The sequence below is a fragment of the Phascolarctos cinereus genome, unplaced genomic scaffold, assembly GCF_003287225.1.
Source record: "Phascolarctos cinereus isolate Bilbo 61053 unplaced genomic scaffold, phaCin_HiC Scaffold_1;HRSCAF=81, whole genome shotgun sequence".
NCBI lineage: Eukaryota > Metazoa > Chordata > Mammalia > Diprotodontia > Phascolarctidae > Phascolarctos > Phascolarctos cinereus.
The window spans coordinates 274,221,393-274,243,017 of NW_027555514.1; the positions used below are offsets into that span (position 1 = coordinate 274,221,393).

The following is a 21,625-nucleotide window of genomic DNA, read 5'->3' on the forward strand; positions in this document are numbered from 1 at the left end:
TGAACACCTTCCAACCTAAGGGGCTCATCTTCAGGTATCTCTTTTATCATTTTAACACCATCCATGGGGTTTTTCTTGGCAAAGATACTGGAGTGGTCTGCCATTTCCTTCTCTAGTGGATCACCTTTTGTCAGAACTCTCTACTATGACCTTGGTCTTTGGTAACCCTGCATGGTCTAGCTTATAGTTTCAGTGGAGACAAGGCGGGGATCCAGGAAGGGTTTTCTTGTCTAATGTGACTGAATGGGAGAAGAATGCCCAGGTGCTGGCAGAAGCATTTGCTTTGCGGTAGGTAAGACAGAGTCATGTTGGTGAAGTCTGGCAGTTAGGGTAGGGGCATTCACATAGTTAAAGTGCATTTCTTTGCTTCTGCCTTGGGACTCCTCACGTTTGTATTATATGTTTGTGGAGTTGTCTGGGAAGAGAGTATGGGTGAGGACAAAAATTGTGTGATAAGACCCTCGTAGGTTCATTGGCTTAGAGCTGGAAGGAGCCTTAGAGACCATTTAATCTAACTCCTCATTTTACAGATGGGGAAACTGAGGCTTATAGAGCTTAAGCGACTTGCCTAACATCACATAACTAAGTGATGGGGTGGGGTTGGAACCCTCCCTTTTCTGACGGGACCCGAAGCTCTGTCCACTATGACACATTAGACACACTGAGCCTCTTCTGTGCAGGGCCTGCGGGGATGGAGCATGGGAAGGGTGATGAAACGTTTAGGTTAGATAAGGTTCCTGCCCTCAGAGAGGAAAGTTTAAAAAAGCCCAGTAAAACTCATGTTTTCATAGTACTCTAAGGCTTACAGAATACTTCTCTCCCAGTAAGCCTGTAAGGTGGACAGTGCAAACATTGTGGTTCCCATTTTACAGATGCAGATGTTGAAGCATCAAGAGGCTAAATAGTTTGCTTGGGGTGATGCAGCTAGTGTTGGCAAGGGCTGGGATTTGAACTCAGGCCTGGGGTTTCCCACCAGTAGTCTCCTTTTCTCTCAGAGAGGTACTGCCTCTATCTAAGTGGTTTTCAGTACTAGTCCAAGTGTCCATGAACTAGCTTCTCACGTGGAAAACTGGGTTTGATGATGATGATGATGATGGCTAATTTGATTGCATTAACTCTTAGTGATTAAGACTTAATGGAGAGAAATGCATATTAAGATTATTAAGAGCCATCTATTGTCTTGAAATAGGAACAAGTCATATAAAGCCAGCTAGCATTTGACAAGCTTCTGTTTTGTTTCTTGTAGGATTGCCCCCAAAATCATAGAAACAACTGGAGTTCATTTTCAGGTAAGAGTGCTTTAACTTTAGTGAAAAAATCCACACATTTGTATTCTAAATTTTATTTTTGTTTATGTTTAATTTTTATTATTAAAAGAAAGGGAAAAAAGTTATATGAAATGAACCTAACAGATTCTTAAAAAATCAAATATGTGGAGTATTCGACACCCATTGAATCAAGGCTGCAGAAGCTAACTTGGCTGTCCACTGAAATGCCACTGTCTCAGTTTCTTAGGGTGACTTTTATCTTTGAAATGAAATACTAACGATGCCTGTTCAGTACCTGGCTGCCCAGTGGTGGCAAGGCTGTCCGTGACTTTTCCCAGATCTCTCTTGTGACCAGCGAGCCACGGTAGCCAAGCCCCGGGGTGCAGCCAGTGGCAGAATTTTCCTTCTCAGAGCTAATCAGATCCACTGCCACTTAGCTGCACCTTCAGCCTCTCAGCTGTTCTTCTGCGCTTCTAAAGTCCTGTGGCTCCTGGAAGTGATAATCACTGAAGCTTTTTTGGCAGACCATGTATGAGCACTTGGGAGAGCTGCTGACGGTTTTACTCACGCTGGATGCAATCGTTGAGAATCATGCCACCTTGAAAGACCATTGGACAATGTATAAAAGGTGCATTAATGGGGCTGTTTTATGCTTTCCAGGGCTGGTGGGGTCTTTATTTAATTGAAAAATGAGTGAAAACTTAACATGGAATACCAGGTCAGAAAATGATGTAATTTGAAGGTCACTTGTGAAGGTCCAAGTGAAAGTGAAAATTTTGCATTTATTCTCTTCGTGTTTACTCTGTATGTGCATGTTTGTGCTCTTGTGGCCTCCCCCTGTTAGGATGTGAGCTCGTTGAAAGCAGGGATTGTTTCATTCTGCTATTCCCAGCATGAAGGGAAGGGAACGAGCATTTACACAGGGCCGCTATGTGCTGGGCACTGGGCTAAGCGCTTTTATAAATGTTACCTCATTTGACCTAGCGCGGGGCCTGGTCTGTATCAGGTGTTTCATAAACGCTTATTGATTGGTTGGTTGAAGGCCTCTGTGTAAAGGCATCCTGTGGGGTGAATCCTTTGGTTCAAAAGTGTAATCACTTCTACTTTATCCATTTTGTTCATCTAGATTTTCATGTTTTGAAGCCAAGCATACCTCTTTTAATAAAATAAAACAAAAGGAAGAAATATATTTAGATGAATTCCAGTAAAACATAATTCTAGTAAACACTAATTGAATTAAATTGGGCTATGTCAGGGTGGCAGTTTTCCTGTTAGCTTGGTTTCAATTTTTTTCACATCTGTCAACTTATTTGGATATTGTTTAATGAACTTAAGTGTTTTGGGGAACAAACCTGAGACAAGGGGATTGAATTTATTAGGATCATTCACGTTCACACTGCCAAAGGTAGAGGATCAGCTAAGAGTTATACCTTCAAAGTTTTATTTTTTTGCCTTTTGGGGTGGGATTTAAATTTTACATATAAAGAACTTCATTTGATTTAAGATGTGCTAGTAATAACTGAGATTCTCTTAATAAAGGTTACTGAAGTCTGTCCACCACAATCCTTCAAAGTTTGGGATCCAGGAAGAAAAACTGAAGCCATTTGAGAAGTTTTTGCAAAAACTAGAAGGACAGTTACTTGATGGAATGATATTCCAGGTAAATTAAATAATGCTCTTGGATAGAATACGTATTCCATGATAGATGAAAATAGATCTTTGAGGTCTGTTAATCAAGAATCGTCTTAACACTCTGAGCTAGTTGAAAGGATATACTGTCCTTTCAGTGACTTCATTTCATGGTAAGTAGAACATTATAGGGTATCTAGGTGGCACAGTGGATAGAGCGCCAGCTGGGCCTGGAGTCAGGAAGACCTGAGTTCAAATCCAGCCTCAAATACTTCCTAGCTGTGTGACCCTGGGCAAGTCACTGAGCCCTGTTTGCCTTAGTTTCCTCATCTGAAAAATGAGCTGGAGAAGGAAATGGCAAACCCTTCCATATCTTTGCCAAGAAAACCCTTAATGGGGTCACAAATAATTGCACGTGACTGAAAATGACTGAATGTGAATCTGGTTGACAAAATGAATGAATTTGAGTGAAAGAAGTAGGGATTTCCAACAGTAAAATACACAGTTTTATTCCTTTTTTAAGGAATAAAATGTTATGTAAGTTAATTTTTCTGTATGGAACATATCATATTCTTTTTAGGCAAATACATCTTAAAAAATTACAGTTATCCCTTCCACGCTGTGATTTTCCCCATTATGGTTTTGATGTATCACGGATTGGCATAAATCAAATAGGAATTTTTTGGGAGTACAGAAGCCACAGATGACACAGAAAAAAATTTAGAAACATAGAAATGCATAAAGTGTGTGTATAGCATTGTATAATATCAGCATATTTCATCTTTTAAAAAAAAATGCCAAATTTTTCTCCCCATCTCTCCCTTCCCCCCACCCCAAGATGGCATGCATTCTGAATACCCCTTCCTTCAATCTGCCCTCCTTTCTATTACCTGCCCTCCCCTCCTTCTCCTTATATTTTCCTATAGGACAGGATAGATTTCTGTACCGCATTGCCTAAATATCTTATTTCCCAGTTGTGTGTAAAAATAGTTTTTAACATTCATTTTTAAAACCTTGAGTTCCAAATTCTCTCCCTTCCTTCTTCCCCACCCACCATCATTGAGAAGGCAAGCAATTCAATATAGGTTATATGCGTGTAGTCACGCAAAACACTTCCATAATAATCATATTGTGAAAGACTAACTACATTTCCTTCCATCCTATCCTGCCCCCTGTTTATTCTGTTCTCTCCTTTGATACTGTCCTTTCTCAAAAGTATTTGCTTTTGATTAACCTCTCCCTCAATCTGCCCTCCTTTCTATCAGCTTCCTGTCTCTTATCCCCTTCCTTCCTATTTTGCTGTAGGGTAAGGTAGATTTCCAAACCCAATTGGGTGTGTATGTTATTCCTTCCTTAAGCCAAATCTAATGAGAATAAGATTCACTCATTCTCTCTTGCTTCCCTCCTCATTCCCTCTGCTGTAAAAACTTTTTCTTACCTCTTTTATGTGAGATGATTTAGCCTATTCTACTTCTCCCTTTCTTCTTCTCCCAGTACAATCCTCTTTCACCCCTTAATTTTACTTTTTAGATATCATCGCTTCAGATTCAACTTACCCTTATATCTATATCTATATCTGTACCTGTATCTGTGTCTATGTCTATGTCTATGTCTGTCTGTGTCTATGTCTATGTCTATGTCTATGTCTATGTCTATGTCTATGTCTATGTCTATGTCTATATCTATATCTATATCTATATCTATATCTATATCTATATTCCCTCTAACTACCCTATATCATCTTTCCCTGTAGGAATGTGAACAGTTCAACTTTAATAAGTCCCTTATGGTTTCTCTTTCCTGTTTACCTTTTCACATGTCTCTTGAGTCTTGTATCTAAAAGTCAGATTTTCTGTTCAGCTCTTTTCATCAAGAATGCTTGAAAGTCCTCTGTTTCATTAAATATCTATTTTTTCCTCTGAAGGATTATACTCAGTTTTCTGGGTAGGGGATTCTTGGTTTTAATCCTGGCTCCTTTGACCTGTGGAATACCATATTGCATGCCCGCCTATTCCTTAATGTAGAAGCTGCTAGATCTTTTATTATCCTGATTGTGTTTCCACAGTACTTGAATTGTTTCTTTCTGGCTGCTTGCAATATTTTCTCCTTGACCTGGGAACTCTGGAATTTGGCTACAATATTCCTAGAAGTTTTCCTTTGCGGATCTCTTTCATGGAGTGATTGGTGGATTCTTTACATTTCTATTTTACCCTCTGGGATATCAGGGCAGTTTTCCTTGATAATTTCTTGAAAGATGATGTCTAGGCTCTTTTTTTGATCATGGCTTTCAGGTAGTCCAATAATTTTTAAATTATCTCATCTGCATCTGTTTTCCAGTTTTTCCAGTGAAATATTTCAGTCTTCTTTTTTTTTTTGTTCTTTTGGTTTTGTTTCATTTCTGATAGAGTCATTAGCTTCCATTTGCTCCTTTCTAATATTTAAGAAATTATTTTCTTCAGTGAGTTTTTGGATTTCCTTTTCCATTTGGCCAATTCTGCTTTTTAAGGCATTGTTAAATCTTCTCATTGTCTTTTTGGACCTCTTTTGCCATTTGGGTTCGTTTATCTTTTAAGGTGTTATTTTCTTCAGTATTTTTTTGTGTCTCCTTTAGCAAGCTGTTGACTCATTTTTCGTGATTTTCTTGCATCACTCTCTGTTTCATCTTTTAATACCTTAATAATTCAGACTTCTTCTCTAGTACAAAGAGAGGGCCAAAGAATGTTATATGGATTTTCCAGCTCGCAGAGCCACTACCGTACCCCTAACCCCTCTGATGTGGAAGGGATAACTAATTTTTAATTTTATTCTGAATTAAAACACCAAATATCAAGTAAGATAATATTTGTAAAGAATCACTTGGCACAGTGCCTGCCATATAATAGGTGCTGTAGAGAGGCTTATTCCCTTCCCTTCCTCTTGAAAATAAAGAGTATTTGCATATGTGTAAAACAGAAAAAGAAGATTGTACATGAAACTGCAGGTCTCCTAGCACATTTGAAGTATGTAATAAGATCAGCCTATAGCTTTCAGAGCTCTCCTGCTCAGCTGTTGTTCTGGTCTTCCTTCTATTCTTTCACATGTCTCAGTGACCCTCTTTTCTTTCTGTTCTTTCACTGCTCTATCCCTATTCCCCTTTCTCCTCCCTCCACGTTGGAAAAAAAGAGAAACAAAGCCTCTGTAACGTGTATGCATAATTTGTATGCTTCTATCTGTGACGTGAGTCAGAGCTTTTAATGTTAAACTCATGGAGCTAAACCTATGATGCCTCTTAAAAAACAACATTATTTACCAGTTAAATTAGATGTGATCACTCTTAGTTGTTGGACGTTTCTTTTACGCTGTAGCTAAGTGGGCTGGGAAAACAACTTTAAGACTAAAAAACAAAATAAAATTTACTTTAAAAAAAACCAAGAATAATATGGACGCTGTTTTCTGTTGCTTTAATAAATGTCATAGTGTGCCCCTCCAAAAAAAAAATTCATCCCCTGGTCGGAAGCCTTCTGGTGCTTAGCGTTTGAAGTGCTCAGCAAGGCCGGTCCTTGGCCCCCTCATCCTGGAAGCCTTTCCCACTGGGCAGAATCCACCCGAGCTGGTGCTGTGCTGGCATTGACCTTCCAGGTGGTGTCTGTCGGCCCGCGAGCTATGACCTCCAGAGGAGGACTTCTTCTCTTGGGCTTCCTGGCTGGGCCTTACTTTGAGCATGGACAGAGGATTAACTTTAGTTTCACTGCACTCACGTGATACCGTTTGAGGCAGGTCCTTGAGGTGGTGGGTCATCCGCCCCTGGTTTGAGGTGTCGTTCTATATAGTGTGGTTCTGTGTAGTGTAGTGTATGAACGATGTGTCATGCAACATAGTGTACTGTGTGAACACGCTTGACTTTTCAGGATGCTTCGTTGTATTACACTTGAATTTGTAGGACATTTAAATGGTGAAGTTAGAATGCGATTTTACACTAGATTCTGTTGCCTTTGTATTGTGATCTCCTAATCAGTGGGTCTTATTCTGTTGTGAATGTTTCCTTTCTAGGCCTGCATAGAGCAACAGTTTGATTCCGTTAACGGAGGAGTATCTGTGTCAAAGAATAGCACTTTTGCTGAAGAATTTGCGCATAGTATACGCACGATTTTTGCAAACGTAGAAGCCAAACTCGGTAATGCAAAGTCCCATTGATTTTATCGCTTATCAGATTGGCCTTTTCTACAAAGAGGCAGAATAGAGTATTGGGCTTGAAGTCAGGAAGACCTGAGTTCAAATCTTGCTTCCAGTACTCCCTAGCTGTGTGACCCTTGGCAAGTCCCTTCAGTACTATGTGTTTCAAGCAGCTCCTTGGAACTTCTTTACTGGCATCCATGTTGAACCTCCAGCTGGGGAAGCCGGGTCTAGTGCGTCTCCTGAGCTTGGGACGTCCTGAGCTTCAGGAGTGTCGGTTAAATCTTATTAAATGCCCTAAATCCTGCACTGCTGCGGTGAGCCCCTGGGAGCGGGGGCTGGGAGAGCCGCTGTTCCCAAGGAGGGCTGGTTCATTCGGGGTTGAGGATGGAGCAGGTCAGAGTTTCTGTTCTGGTCAGCAGCAGTGTTCGGCTGCTACACGTCCAGCTTGAATGACATAGGGAGACCCAGTGTGAACAAAGGAAAGAAAGAAAGAACTAGACTGAGCCTTAGGTCAGGTTGATATGGAGTTGCCCTCCCTGATGAAATCACAGATCTTCTGTGTACTTCCTGGAGAGTAGATTTAAAGAGGAATCTTCCCTCCCTCCTTGTCCTGAAGTCGGTCACTGTTTATTTTCAAGGTGAACCCTCTGAAATTGACCAGAGAGACAAGTACGTTGGAGTCTGTGGACTTTTTGTGTTGCACTTCCAGATTTTTCGGACTGTAGATAAAAAATTTTATAAATCTTTACTGGACGTTTGTAAGAAGGTAAGCATTTTGTGCTCTTTTTTGTTTTCAGGTGAAACAGACACAATTAGGTTAAAAATCATCTGCTTTCTTTTTCTTTCTGAGATTTGGTGTATAATTAAAAACATAGAGATTTTGGAACTTATTTCAGATGGACCTTACTGCAGGACTAAGATCTGTCTGGCCATGAGAACTTACACATCTCTCAACAGTTATTTCTTGCATTAGTGCAGAGGGGAATTCAAGCTGGCCAGTACCCAGGGAATTCTTTCTATTTTGTATGTCTTGAAGGAGCAAGGGTTTTATTATCTTTCTTGCAATTTAGATGGGATTTTATAACCAGAGAATATTCAGACTTGGATTACAGTTACTACGATACTTGACCCCAAGAACGAAGCTGCCAGTGATGTGACAGGGAGGCATATTTGTTACATGCTGCCTGCTCTGGGCATGAATTTTTATGGGAAACTGATTCCTCGCCCCTGGTATTGGTTCTGATCCTATGAGCTTTGCTGCCTAGTGTGCGTGTTCATTTTCCCTTTCACTCTCAACATTTCAGGTACCGGCCATCACTTTAACTGCTAACATGATTTGGTTCGCGGATAACTTTTTGATCCAGAAGATGCCAGCAGCTGCCAAACTCCTTGACAAAAAAAGCCTTCACGCCATTAAAACGCACAGGGACGCTTTTCTGCAGCAAAAGGCCCAGTCACTTACCAAGTACGTTACCTGAAGAGCTGAGCTTAAACAGGAAAACGTCGTCCATTTCTAGATGTGATATCGACTCTTCTTAAATCATGTGGGAAAGGGAAGACAGCCTCAGGTTTTAATTTATTCTTCATCAGAGAGTGGCATTAGTGATAGGATTTGTCAAAATAACATGAATAGAATTTTTAAAACTTTATGACTGCCTGACTGTCTGTTTAGATTATAAAGATTGTGTGGATTTTTTGGTGTTAGTTGAATTTAGTAGTATTTTGACTGAGAGAAATCAGCATTTATATAATGCCTACTATGTGCCAGGCACTGTGCTAAGCTCTTTACAAATATTGTTTCATCTGATCCTCACAACAACTCTGGGAGGTACCCCATTTTACAGTTGGCAAAACTGAGGCAAACAGGTTAAGTGACTTGTCCAGAATCATACAGCTAGTAAGTGTCTGATTTTAACTCGGGCCTTCCTGACTACAGGCCCAGTGCTTTGTCTACTCTGCCAACCAGCTGCTCCTCCTCACCCCCCCAAATTGGCCTACTTGACATTTTACATCTGTTGGTTTATTCCTTGGTAGCTTTAAATGTTAACTACTTCCTTTACCCTATAAAAAGTGAATTACTTTGAATAGACTTCTTTTTATCCATTAAAAAGTGGAAGTAGTTTGTGCTGACTTCACGTATGATAACTGATCTCTTTATGCTTATATTCCTACTGCTGAATGGTCTTTTGTTATTAGAAAATGAATCTTAATCTTGGAATACTAATGTTGTTTAATCTGTAAGGCTGAAATAAGATGGATAGTATATGCGTCTTCTGGGCTGTTCTGAGGAAAGATCACTTCTGAAAACACAATGTTTTTCTTTGTCAGAGATGTGCAGTCTTACTACGTCTTTGTTAGCTCATGGATGATGAAAATGGAATCCATTTCATCTAAAGAACAGCGAATGGATAAGTTTGCTGAAGACCTCACCAATAGATGCAATGTTTTTATACAGGTAGCATACATTTTGCCCTCTGTGAAATACTTTGTTAGTTATTTGTCTAAAAGTTTTGGAAATTGGATTAATACGAGTTTGGATCTTAACTTGAAAAGAATAGTAACATGTAGTGTGGTCATCAGTGGGAACTGGAGGGATGAGAGGAGGGAATTGTGAACTGCTGTGAACTTTGCTGCTTTCTCTTCCCTTATCAGCAGCATCTTTAGACTCGTTCCTCTTTCTGTCTCTGTATCCCACAGAGTGTCCCTTACCCTGGAGCTGTTCATTCTTATTCTGGCTCTCACAACAAAATGTCTTGGGGTTGGGCATACATCCTGTTTTAGGGCTTCATGTGACCATGATGCACCATGGTCTTGATGTGAGGACTTTTATTCCCCAGAGTTGTCTAAGGGGAAAAACAACTGGAGGCGTATTCAGCTCAGCAAACACGTATTGCACATGGTCTATCTGCACCATACTCTGTTAGCTTTCTTGTTTTGAGTTACTAGTTGTAAAGGTACTTAGCCAATTTCAGAAGTCTTGAGTACTTGCTTCAGAGAGAGGCAGTCTGGAAAGATGGGAGCTGTGAGATACCTTATGTGCCTCAGTGGGCCAGGAAGAGGAGGAAAGTCTGGAAGCATTAGTATTGGTGAGCAAGCAGATTTGTCCTTAAGAGGCCTAGAAGGAAAGAAAGAGGCAGAACTACCTCCCCCGGGGTCTGCTGTAGGAGGCCTCATCAGGCTGAATGCTGTACAGCCAGCCTTCTGCCCCTTCGTTAATGTCCCATTTCTAGGCCTTAGAGCCACTGGTAGCATGGAGGGACTGGGGGGGGGGGGTCCCTGCTCCTGCTGTCTGCTGTCTAGGAGGGCTGAGAGGAGAAGACAAGGCCCTAGTGGTGCTGAGTGTGGGACTAGAAGTGTTTGTTTAGGTTTTATTTCTATGGGAAGTGCTTTCCAAGTATATTGGCTCAGAGAATCACAGAGCTGGAGCTGGAAGGGGCCTTAGAGGCCAGAAATCCAACCTGCTCACTTTATAGATGAAGAAATTCAGGAAAAGAGAGATTAGGTGACTTGCCCGAGGTCACATGGGTCACAAGCAGGGAAACCGGGATTTGAACTCAGGTCCTCTGACAAATACTTCCTACTGTACCACACTGTAACAACCTACTTTGAATTAAACTTTTGGAAAGTCACTCTTGTGAGCTAACCCACTCTCTACTGTGTTGCATTAAAGTAGTATTCTGTTGGTTGCAGGGTTTTTTATATGCATACAGCATTAGCACCATTATTAAGACTACAATGAATCTCCACATGTCCATGCAGAAGCCCATGACCAAAACTTCAGTCAAAGCCTTATGCAGACTTATTGAGCTCCTCAAGGTAAGTTTCAGGATGATGTAACTGCATTCTGTCAGAAGTGACAGATAGCTGGGGGGATCTCAAAGCTTTTAACTCCTCGAGCCTTTGTGCTGCTTGTTAGAGCAAGGCCTGACAGGGACCAGGGCTGGCATGTGGGCGTGGGAACCCACACATAAACAACCAGAGCCCACCTGAAGCCATTATGTCAGCGCTAATGACTCTGATGTTAAGTTACTGCCCTCGTACGTGACTGTACTCAGAGTGAGACAACTAAGTAGCCTTTTTGTTTGAGGACGTTTCCTTCTTCTTGGAAATTTAAGATATTTTTTGCTTCCTAAAATATCCTTCTCACGTTTGCTATCATCTTTTAAGTTTGGCTTTGCAAGGTACTTGCAGGTAGTTTGAGTTTTATTTGCTCTGCCTAGAATTGAGGCACACTGCCATGAGATGGTGACGCCTGGGGTCATGACCTTGGGTCTGAGCAGGAGGCCTTGGGTGGCTGTCACATCAGCAGGGGACGAGCTCCTTATCTTCTCTGACAGGTGAATGGAAGGGCGATTGGGCTGTGAGGCCTCCTCTGCCCAGCCTTGGCTGTCGGAGCTGTGTTTCAGCAAACGTGAAGAACGCGTGCTTCGAGGCTATGTGTTGGGGAGTTCTTGCCTGACAGGCCTGCCCTTGGGCCCTCTTCATTGAGCTTCATTGCCAGTGGAGAGCTGTCCTTTAGGACTGGCTTATAATGAGAGAAAGAAAATTAATAGACTCTTGTGTTTCTGCAGTTTTGTGATTACAGTTTTGTAAGGCCTTTTTTGTTGTTAGTAGAAGGCACCCTTTATTAATGTTGCCTGGCCTTCTGAAAACATGTAAATGCTTTTCTCATGTAGGAAGATGAACTTAGCTTCACAATATTATATTTAGGATAAAATTTTTTGACTAAACCTCATAATTATTACTTTTTTCTCCTAGTCTTTAATAGTGAGTAGATTAGTACCCTTCCTTTAAACTTAAACTGAAATGGATTTCATGTAAATACTTAATGGCAATCGTCTATCCTAGACAAGTTTCTACATGGCATTTGTCTATGTATTTGGCTACATATGAGACCAAAAAAGAGATTTATTTCAGTATTTAAGAATTTCAAAATAAATATCTTTTGATGTATCAAAGTATGAAAACATTGAAATGAATGAGTGAATTAGTGGAGAAAAATTGCTTTTAAAGTTTAATAATGCAATCACTGGAGAGGATTTTTTTTCTTTTGTTTCTTAAAGGCAATAGAGCATACGTTTTACCGAAGAAGTATGGTTGTGGCTGATTCTGTTTCGCACATAACCCAGCACCTTCAGCATCAAGCTCTTAATTCTATTTCCGTGGCCAAGGTATGTTATATGTCATCTTCATCAGATCTGTTGTCTTTATTGGCTTGTAATAGGTCTTTGTCCTTTAGCTTTTCTCTTACATGTCTGAGCTAACTCCTCCCCAGCACAGAATGTAAGGTAACACTGCTTTGATCGGGGCTTAATTTGAAATGTTAGGTTCAGCCTTTTCTTGCAAATAGAACATGATATAACAGGGTATTAATAATTAGTTAAAAAGTACAATTGCATTACAAGGCAGTTTTGGCCTTTAGAGCCATGTTTGTGTAAGAGTATGCTTGATGTATTGTCTGTTCATCACAGGGCCTAGTAAGACAATAATATGCCCAGGATTAGTGCAGGGAGCACCCAGCCATGTTTAAGGAATGTCAGACTGTAATGGTTTTGTGTTGTCACGAGGGAGGGCTCAGTCTAGTGGGAGACAATGCAGTGGAATAGAACAGCATTTGTTAAGTACCTGCGGTGTGCCAAACACTGTTTTGAGCCCTGGGGGTTCAAAGAAAAAGGGAGCTAGTTCCTGCTTTTGAAGTGCTTGCGTTCTGATTTAGGGAAGTGGCATGTACAGGAGAGTTCAGTTGTGAGGTGGCGGAGTGACGAGGCCTGAGGGTGTACTCTGGGGAAGGGGAGAATTTGGTGGGATATGGGAGAATGAGGCTTGGGGTGAGGCCCTTGGAGGGATACTTTCCTAGTCCAGTAGACTCCACCCATAAATAAATGCAGTTCTAAAGTCAGTAAAATTATTTTTCATTCAGCAAGTATTTATTAAAAAAGAAGAAAGGAAAGTCAAACATGGAAGACCAATTCTGAATCTTACATACTTTGGGGTTTAGAAATGGTCACCTAGTGTGTGGCCTCTGTCCCTTGGTTGTTGCATCAGAAATCAGACTTTTCTTTCCTTTTTTTCCTTCTTTTCTCCTCAAGAAAAGAGTAATTTCGGACAAAAAGTATAGTGAGCAGCGCCTTGATGTCCTCTCTGCCCTCGTGTTGGCTGAGAATACTCTGAATGGGCCAAGCACCCGTCAGAGGCGCCTCATCCTTTCCTTGGCTCTGAGTGTGGGCACCCAGATGGTATGTTCTCTCCTCAGTCTGCTTCTGATTAGGGTGCAGCTCTGCATTCCAAGCCGACCTGGAAGACGATGGTGATGAGAGCCAATGTTTGGCCCCTTCTTTTTCTTTTCTCCAATAGAAAACATTTAAGGACGAAGAGCTCCTCCCTCTCCAAGTAGTGATGAAAAAACTGGATCTCATTAGTGAACTTAGAGAAAGGTGAGCAGCCAATATGCTGGGAATGGAAAATGAATCAAATTTATCTAGTAAATAAAAGAAGGCCTTTTCATGACTTTCATAACTCAGAACTTGGCAAAAGTAGAGAGTATGTATATCTCATTAGCACTTCTCTCCTTCCTTGTGATGGGACATAGGGACCATGGATTCTTTTAGCCAGTTTTCCCCATATTTAAAGATAAGGCTCTTTGCAACTAATAAAAAAAAAATGTCACCTTGGATGTGGTTAGCAGTGTGAATCCTAGTGTTTTCTCATAAATGTTGCCATATAAAATACCTTACCCTGTAGAACTTTACCTGGTTTTTTAAGAGCTTTCTTGATCCCTGATGAATTAGGTTCATAACAGATTTGCCCTTGATATTCACCTCCTATCTGTGTGAAGGTAACAAACATGAACGTTTTGTGTAACCGAGGGAGCAAAGTCGGGAAGTAGCTTTATTCCTTTTGTAATTGATGCCATTTACCTCCCGTCACAAGGAGAGGTGATGAATTTGTGTATCCCTGTACTATAGGAGGCTCGGTCATTCGTTGCTGTATTAGATGACAAAGGCATTCTGGCAGGTATTAGAAATAGGTGACTGTGATCTCTTATCCCATTTTTCAGAAGGTTTAGCATTCTGACTTAGAGGTGGACATCACAACTGAGAATAAAGCATCCCTCATAAATTACTAATCGGCCCTTTAGTTAAACATTAAAAAGACATTTCTCGCTACCCTTGTCGTTTGAAAGGCTCATGAATCCATTGCCAGATGTCTCATAAAACAAAGGCTTATTGGCTCATGAGCATTTTACAGGGTGTTGCAGGAATGTGGGATTGGGTTCTTTCCCAGCCCAGAACCTCATGCCTTTCATTGTTGTGTCTTGAGTCGCTTTGGTTTCTTTGACCACTCATTAATGCTTTGCGTTGTAGAGTTCGAACGCAGTGCGACTGCTGTTTCCTTTACTGGCATCGAGCTGTCTTTCCAATTTATTTAGACGATGTGTATGAAAATGCTGTTGATGCAGCTAGATTACATGTAAGTAAAGAATCAAAGAAAGCCTCAGTAGAACAGTCACTGATTTAGTGTAACAAGCCACTGTCACTGAAAAAGTAACCAAGAGATGTCAAACTGTAGTAGTTTTGCATTGTCACGAGGGAGGGCTCAGTCTAGTGGGAGACAATGCAGTAGAATAGAAAAGCATTTGTTAAGCACCTACTGTGTGCCAAGCACTGTGTTGAGCCCTGGGGATGCAAAGAGAAAGCGAGATAGTTCCTGCTTTTAAAGCTCTTGTGTTCTGATTTAGAGAAGCAACATGTACAGGAGAGTTCAGCTGATGAGATGGTGCAGTGTGTGTACAGTGGAAAGGATGGGGCTTCTGGGTTGGAGTCAGGCTTATGATAGCTGTCTGCCTGAGGGAAGTCACTACTTCTCTGTGTTTTAGTTTTCTCATCCAGAATAACACCTGTACTACCTATCTCACCAGGCTGTTGTATCAGATGAGATCATGTATGGAAAGCTCTTTGTAGTAGATCTTAGAGTGGGCCCCACATTCAGCTGTCCTCATTATCATAATAATGGCAGGTATGCTCAGACTTCCAAACCAAGAGTCCTCTTTGCAGTCAGGGCCTGAAAGAATAACAGACAGATCCTAATGCTCATGGGTTTTGTCTGTTCCTCAAGTTTAATTATGTTTTCCTGTGGTTGTATTAATCTTTAATGATACTGAGCAGATTTAGGTATCTTCACTGCTTTCTGACACTTTCCCCGTGAATTTTGCTCTCTGGAAGTCAGTTGCTCAGATGTTGTCTTAGTTGGTTTTCCTTTGTTCCAAGGGAAGATCTTGTGGAGAAGAGGGCATTAGAAAGTTATGGTGTAAATAAACCTAAAGGCAGTATCATAAGTAAATAAAAGTCACCTGTTGAGTGAGGGGAAACAATAATTCCCTCTTTCCTTTTCCCTTTAATCATTCTAATTTCAGTTAATTTAATTTCTTTGTTGGTACAGTAGTCATTTAAAAATCATTTACTCATGAAATACAGTATCTAGATCCGCTGTGTTTAGTACTGGAAGTCAACTTGTTTGAAATGAATATTGGGAAAAAGAATCTGGGATGGCAACTTTCTGGACATATGAAATATTTGGATAGCTGGGGAGTCTTCAGGAAGGAAATTTGGGAGAAAAAGTCATTCTTTGGACTAAGGTGATGTCTTCCAAAATAAGATAGGCATCATTTCCTGTGATGCGATAGACTTAAGGTGTTTTGTTTCTTATTTGTGTAGTAACTTCTCTTTCTTCTTAGTACATGTTCAGTGCTTTGCGGGACTGCGTACCTGCTATGATGTGTGCAAGACATTTAGAGTCTTATGAAATCCTTCTGAATTGCTATGACAAGGAGATTATGGAAATTTTAAATGAGGTAACTGCATATCGTCTGAAAAACAAAATATGGCTTTGGAATACAGTGTTTGGATACATTTTTGAATCAGAGCAAGCTTTCAGTAGTATAAAATTACCAAATGAAAGTTTGAAAAAGCAGCAAAAATGTTTTCAATTAGTCTTTTTGTAGCTCTGCAATTCTCATAGTAGACTGCAAACCTGGTGGAAGATTTAATCAAGCATACATTTCTTTAGTGATTGTGAATGTATTTGGATTTTGAGTTTCGGTTTGAAATTTTGGGGGCAAAATAGATTGTGGGATAAAATCCTTAGTTATAGTAATATATTTTGAATGTAGTTTATTTAATATCTTATTGGACTCACCATTCTGATTGGAGAAAGACTGTGTGCAGCAGCAAAAATTTGATTGTTAATGTCTCTTTAATATGACTCAAAATGCTCAGATTAACTTCCCCTGAAGATTTTTTGCAGTCTGGGGCTAAGGGCAGAGGAGTTGAAGTTCCCTGCTTTTGTGTGCTTAAAAAGCATTTAATACTGTGTGACATCTTTATCGCATACACTTATATTAATTTATAAGGGTAGTGATACAAATAGTAATGGTAGAAAACAGTATTGTGGAGCTGACCTTGGTACTTTCTGGGTAAAACTCTTAGTTGAAGGATTGGAGCAAAGTTATTCTCACTTCCCAGTAAAATACTTTGTTCCATGGTATTGTGACTCTGTTCTCTCTGCCCTTTGTTTCCTGGCTAATCTGAACATGTCTATATCATGACTTCCAAGCAAGGTTGAATATTTGCAGAGGAATCCAGTGTTAATGTTACTGTGTGATTACAGCAGTGCGTGCTAACATTTGTCTGAACAGCATCTGCTGGAGAAGTTGTGCCGGGAGATTGAGAAGGACCTGCGTCTGTCTGTGCACACCCACCTCAAGCTGGATGACCGAAACCCGTTCAGAGTCGGCATGAAGGACCTGGCCCTTTTCTTCTCTCTGAACCCCATTCGTTTCTTCAATCGCTACATTGACATCAGAGGTGCGTGCTCTGCGTTCCCTCCCTGTGTCCATTGGGCCACGGAGGGCTTTTTTGTGCTTAGCTACAAAGAGCCCAGTGGAGACCTGTATCTCCACACTGATCCATCTACCCGGGAGTGGCTTCCTTTTTATTTCTTTCTTCGGGCTTTTCTAACTCTTAGTATCTTATTAGAAAGGACCAGAGCTCACTTTCAGAGGCATGATGAGGTTTTCCCTTCTTTCTGGCTTCCTCCCTCCTCAAAGCTGTCAGGATTCATTAGATGCCAAGTGGACTCTGGTGTTGGTTTTGTATTTGTTTTTGATATAGCTTTTGTAACACATTATTTGGACAAGACTTTCTACAATCTAACAACGGTTGCTCTTCACGACTGGGCCACTTACAGCGAAATGAGAAATTTAGCAACTCAGCGTTATGGCTTGGTCATGACGGAGGCCCATCTTCCCAGTCAGACTTTGGAGCAGGTAGAGTATGTGTAAAGTGTACTGAAAATGTTTCTTTAACACCCTTCCTTTATGCTTCCATTTATGTGTGTTCATTTGCATTGTAAATACCATCATGCCTGGCGTTAAGAAGACAGTAGGTAGGGGGCAGCTAGGTGGCCCAGTGGATACAGCACCGGCCCTGGAGTCAGGAGGACCTGAGTTCAAATCTAGCCTCAGACATATAACACTTAATAGCTCTGTGACCCTGGGCAAGTCACTTAACCCCATGGCATGGCCAAAAAAAAAGAAAACAATAGGTAGAAATCCAAACTTATGTAAGAAGAATTAGAGATTCACGGTAGATTCCCTTTATGCCAGCCTCCCCTACAATCTTTTAAAAATGCTTTAACATTGGCCCTGGGGTCAGGATGACCTGAGTTCAAATTTGGCCTCAGACACTTATTAGCTCTCTGGCCCTGGGCAAGTCACTTAACCCCAATTGCCTCCAAAAAAAAAAAAGATTTGACCATGCACCCATTTGGAGAAACACATTTGTAGCATAAAGGGAAGGAGCATTGGGAGCCCAGAGAGTATGGCGCTATTTCCCAGGATCAGAGTAGAGCTCGTTGTGATATTGTACAGATGGTGGTATTTGGTCACACGTATTGGGTTGGTCATTCTTGGGCCAGGAGTGGCCAGCTCCCCCCAGATTTACAAACTAGCCAGGCCGGCTTAGAAAGTGGGCGTCCTTCATCGGCGTCCTTTATTTAGTTCTTGCTGAGGTGAGGGGAGAGTCCTCCCAGAGAGCTTTCCACTTACATTTTACCAACTCAGAGGAGCCTCATTTTTGTTGCATCTTTTGTGTTGCCCTCTTTTGGCCGTATCAGGTGCTGTAGGCTTTCTGCCCAGGGGAGTAGTGCTGTTGTGAGCAGAGGCGAAGCCCCTGGGACAGAAGGAGGTGGGGGAGTGACAGCTAAGGTTAGTACCCAGACAACACTTGAGGAAGCTTTGGTGATCTGACCAGTTGTCTGTGGTATTTGAGGGAGCACAAAGACTTTTAATGGGAGCGGGGGCACTCTTCTGCTCTTTCTCAGACCTCCCTAAGGCCCCTGAGAAGAAGAATGTGGAAGGTGAGTCGAGAATCTGTGCTTCTTTTAGGAACGTGTACCTGTGCAGAGATTGTCACACATTCCTCCAGTCACACTGTGGAGCTGATTGCTAGTGGTCCTCGTCCAAAGGACATTTTGTATGCTTTGGGCTTGTCTCGTGGAGAGATCGCTTTACTGTTTCTTTTTTTAAGATTTTAAGTGGTTGGCTAACGCTACATAGCCAGAAAATCACTGCAGCGGCTCTTGATGGAGGCCCGAGTCCTCCGCATGGTTGAGGGCCTGTGATGGATAGACTGTCTGTAATATTTGTGATCTCACGCCACCGATAATACAGTTTCTAAATGGATTGAATTTCAGGGTCTGGATGTTTTGGAAATCATGAGAAACATTCACGTCTTTGTGTCCCGGTACCTCTACAACCTCAATAATCAGGTAAGCAGTGGCTAGGATCAGGATCGAGGGGGAAGAGTGATGTTTCACAGATGCCCAGAGATGGGGGAGTTGTTATCGAATCTCTTCCTCTGTTTTGGGAAAGACTGCTTTGTGCCAGGGCTAAGGAAGTGCAGTGCCAGGCACACAGTGGGTGCTTAATGGATGCTTGTTTTCTTCGGACAGCTTTCAGTCCCGGGTCACTTGTGGAGGGGGGAGGGTGTCACTTTTTGGTTCAGCGGGCTTTGATTGGCTGGCTGAACGTAAATCTGTTTGCTTGTAGATATTCATCGAAAGGACGAGCAACAACAAGCATTTGAATACGATTAACATCCGCCACATCGCGAACTCGATCCGCACGCACGGGACGGGAATCCTGAACACCACCGTAGGTGCCTTTGACGCTTTTCCCCCGGGACTGTCATTTTACTGGTCTCGGGAAGTCCCCATTTGTTTGGAAAATGCTTTCTTTTTGCACAATGTTAACAGGATGCTTGGGAGATAGCACAGTGTCTAAGGAAGCTGATGGTTTTCAAGCATCTTCAAGCACTTTAAATGCATACATTTAGTTAGTAAGCTTATTGCAACTTATCTTTACGTAATTCTTTAAAACAGGCCTCTTACAACTTGTACTGGCATTTATCACTTAGATGATCTCTGTGCCCTTGAAAGTTAATATGATGCCAAAACATTCTTTAATTTAGACCTTTCTCAAAATGTGACTGCTCTTTCCTGCACTTCATTGGAAATTTTCACTAGATATTGAGAATGCTTGATGTAGTTATTAGTAGATATATCAGCTGTTGTATAATTGAGATGTTTTGAGAGCTTTCCATCTCTCCTTATTAAAATGTCTAGGTGAGCACATAATATAATGAAAAGTCTTTTTTAAAATTAAAACTTTTTTGAAGAATTTAAAAGTCAACCTCACAGTGAAAGTTATTCATCCCATCACACACTCTTAATTCGCCTTTTCTATCCCTGCAATCTTATGATTGCTTAGAGGGAAGACTCTTGGTGAGATGTGAGTGAAGGAGGGAGTGTGGGCTGGGGGGAGAGTTTCAGCATCTGAAATCTCCAAACTTTGTACAAGCCATTAACTGCAAGGGTTAAAAATCAATCATAAAGATCGACAGGTTATTTTCTGTAGGCCAAACAGTATTTGATAATAGTAACTACCATGGTCTTTTCTCCTTCAGGAATTTCATTTACTTCCTTATCTTCAATTAATATCTACCTATGCATTTTGGGGCATTTTTTGCTTTTACATCACTTATAATTTCCAGTGTGTGCTTCTACCTCTCCCCTCCCAGAGAGCCAACCTAAGAGAGTAAATGAGAGTAAAGAAAGTCAAAGGAAAATTATCAATATACTGAAAATGCCTAGTGCTCTATTTCGTGTTATCCACCCACAGCCTCTCACTTCTGCAAAGAAAGTGAGGGGAAATGTCTTCACATATTTTTTCTTTGGGGCCAAGCTTTTTTATTGTAATTTCTTTAAAAAAACTTTAAAATTGGGGCAGCTATGTGGCACAATGGATAAAGCACCAGCTCTGGAGTCAGGAGGACCCGAGTTCAAATCCAGCCTCAAACACATAACACTTACTAGCTGTGTGACTTGGGCAAATCACTTAACCTTAGTTGCCTCACCAAAAAAAAAAGAAAAAGAAAAAAACTTTAAAATTAACAAACATTTATATTTTCTCCTTCCTACCTCCTTCACCCTTAATGGAAAAACAAAACAAACCAGACCCATAATTTGTGGATTATAATTTCACAGAATTCAGGGTTGGGGTTTTTTTTGGCTGTTTTTTCCCTTTACATTGGTGTGTGTGTGTGTGTGTGTGTGTGTGTGTAGAGCTCTCCCGGTCCTGCTCACTTTGCTTGGCATCAGTTCACATCAGTCTTTCTGTGCTTCTCTCTAGTCATCGTGCTCTTCATACACCACAATTTGTCGCTCCCCGATCAATGGGCACCAATTTCCGCTTCTTTTTTTTAATTATTGATTTTAGTTTTCAGTATTCACTTCCATAAGATTTTGAGTTTTAAATTTTCTCCCCTTCCCCAAGATGGCATGCAGTCTGATGTGGGGGGGCAGCTAGGTGGTGCAGTGGATAGGGCACTGTCCCTAGAATCAACAGGACCTGAGTTCAAATCCAGCCTCAGAAACAACACTCACTAGCTGTGTAACCCTAGGCAAGTCACTTAACCCCAATTGCCCTCGCCAAAAAATAAATAAATAAATAAAAAGAATCTGATATAGGCTCTACTTATACATTCATATTAAGCATATTTTCACATTAGTCATGATGTAAAGAAGAATTAGAATGAATGGGAAGAACCATGAGAAGGAGAAACAAAACAACAAAGGAAAACGAGAGCACAGAGCATGCTTCGACCTGCATGCAGACTCTGGATGTGGATGGCATTTTTCATCACGAGTCTTATGGAGACGTCTTAGATCTTTGCATTGCTGAGAAGAGCCAGCTCTGTCAACGTTAGTCATCGCACAGTGTGGCTGTTCACTGTGTACGCTGTCGTCCTGGTTCTGCTCTTTTCACTCAGCATCAGTTCATGCGAGTCTTCCCAGGTTTTTCTGAAGTCTGCCTGCTCATCATTTCTTGTAGCACAGTAGTATTCCATTACGTTCATATACTACAGGGGGCAGCAAGGTGGCGCAGTGGATAGAGCCCCGGCCCTGGATTCAGGAGGACCTGAGTTCAAATCCGGCCTCAGACACATAACACTAGA

At 41.2% G+C, this 21,625-nt stretch overlaps 1 protein-coding gene across 1 annotated transcript in view; it reads left to right on the forward strand.

Moving 5' to 3' along the window:
* The window catches only part of WASHC4 (WASH complex subunit 4), a 56,842-nt gene that overhangs the window by 14,764 nt on the left and 20,453 nt on the right, over positions 1 to 21,625 (forward strand). Inside the window, exons 8-24 of the mRNA XM_020982406.2 lie at positions 1,247 to 1,289; positions 1,793 to 1,896; positions 2,808 to 2,928; positions 6,927 to 7,050; positions 7,691 to 7,818; positions 8,357 to 8,517; positions 9,381 to 9,507; positions 10,743 to 10,868; positions 12,116 to 12,223; positions 13,142 to 13,288; positions 13,407 to 13,486; positions 14,417 to 14,522; positions 15,787 to 15,903; positions 16,747 to 16,915; positions 17,222 to 17,376; positions 18,804 to 18,878; positions 19,159 to 19,263. Of these exons, the coding sequence (XP_020838065.1) occupies positions 1,247 to 1,289; positions 1,793 to 1,896; positions 2,808 to 2,928; positions 6,927 to 7,050; positions 7,691 to 7,818; positions 8,357 to 8,517; positions 9,381 to 9,507; positions 10,743 to 10,868; positions 12,116 to 12,223; positions 13,142 to 13,288; positions 13,407 to 13,486; positions 14,417 to 14,522; positions 15,787 to 15,903; positions 16,747 to 16,915; positions 17,222 to 17,376; positions 18,804 to 18,878; positions 19,159 to 19,263 (1,996 nt within the window). The remainder of the gene's footprint in view (positions 1 to 1,246; positions 1,290 to 1,792; positions 1,897 to 2,807; positions 2,929 to 6,926; positions 7,051 to 7,690; positions 7,819 to 8,356; positions 8,518 to 9,380; positions 9,508 to 10,742; positions 10,869 to 12,115; positions 12,224 to 13,141; positions 13,289 to 13,406; positions 13,487 to 14,416; positions 14,523 to 15,786; positions 15,904 to 16,746; positions 16,916 to 17,221; positions 17,377 to 18,803; positions 18,879 to 19,158; positions 19,264 to 21,625) is intronic.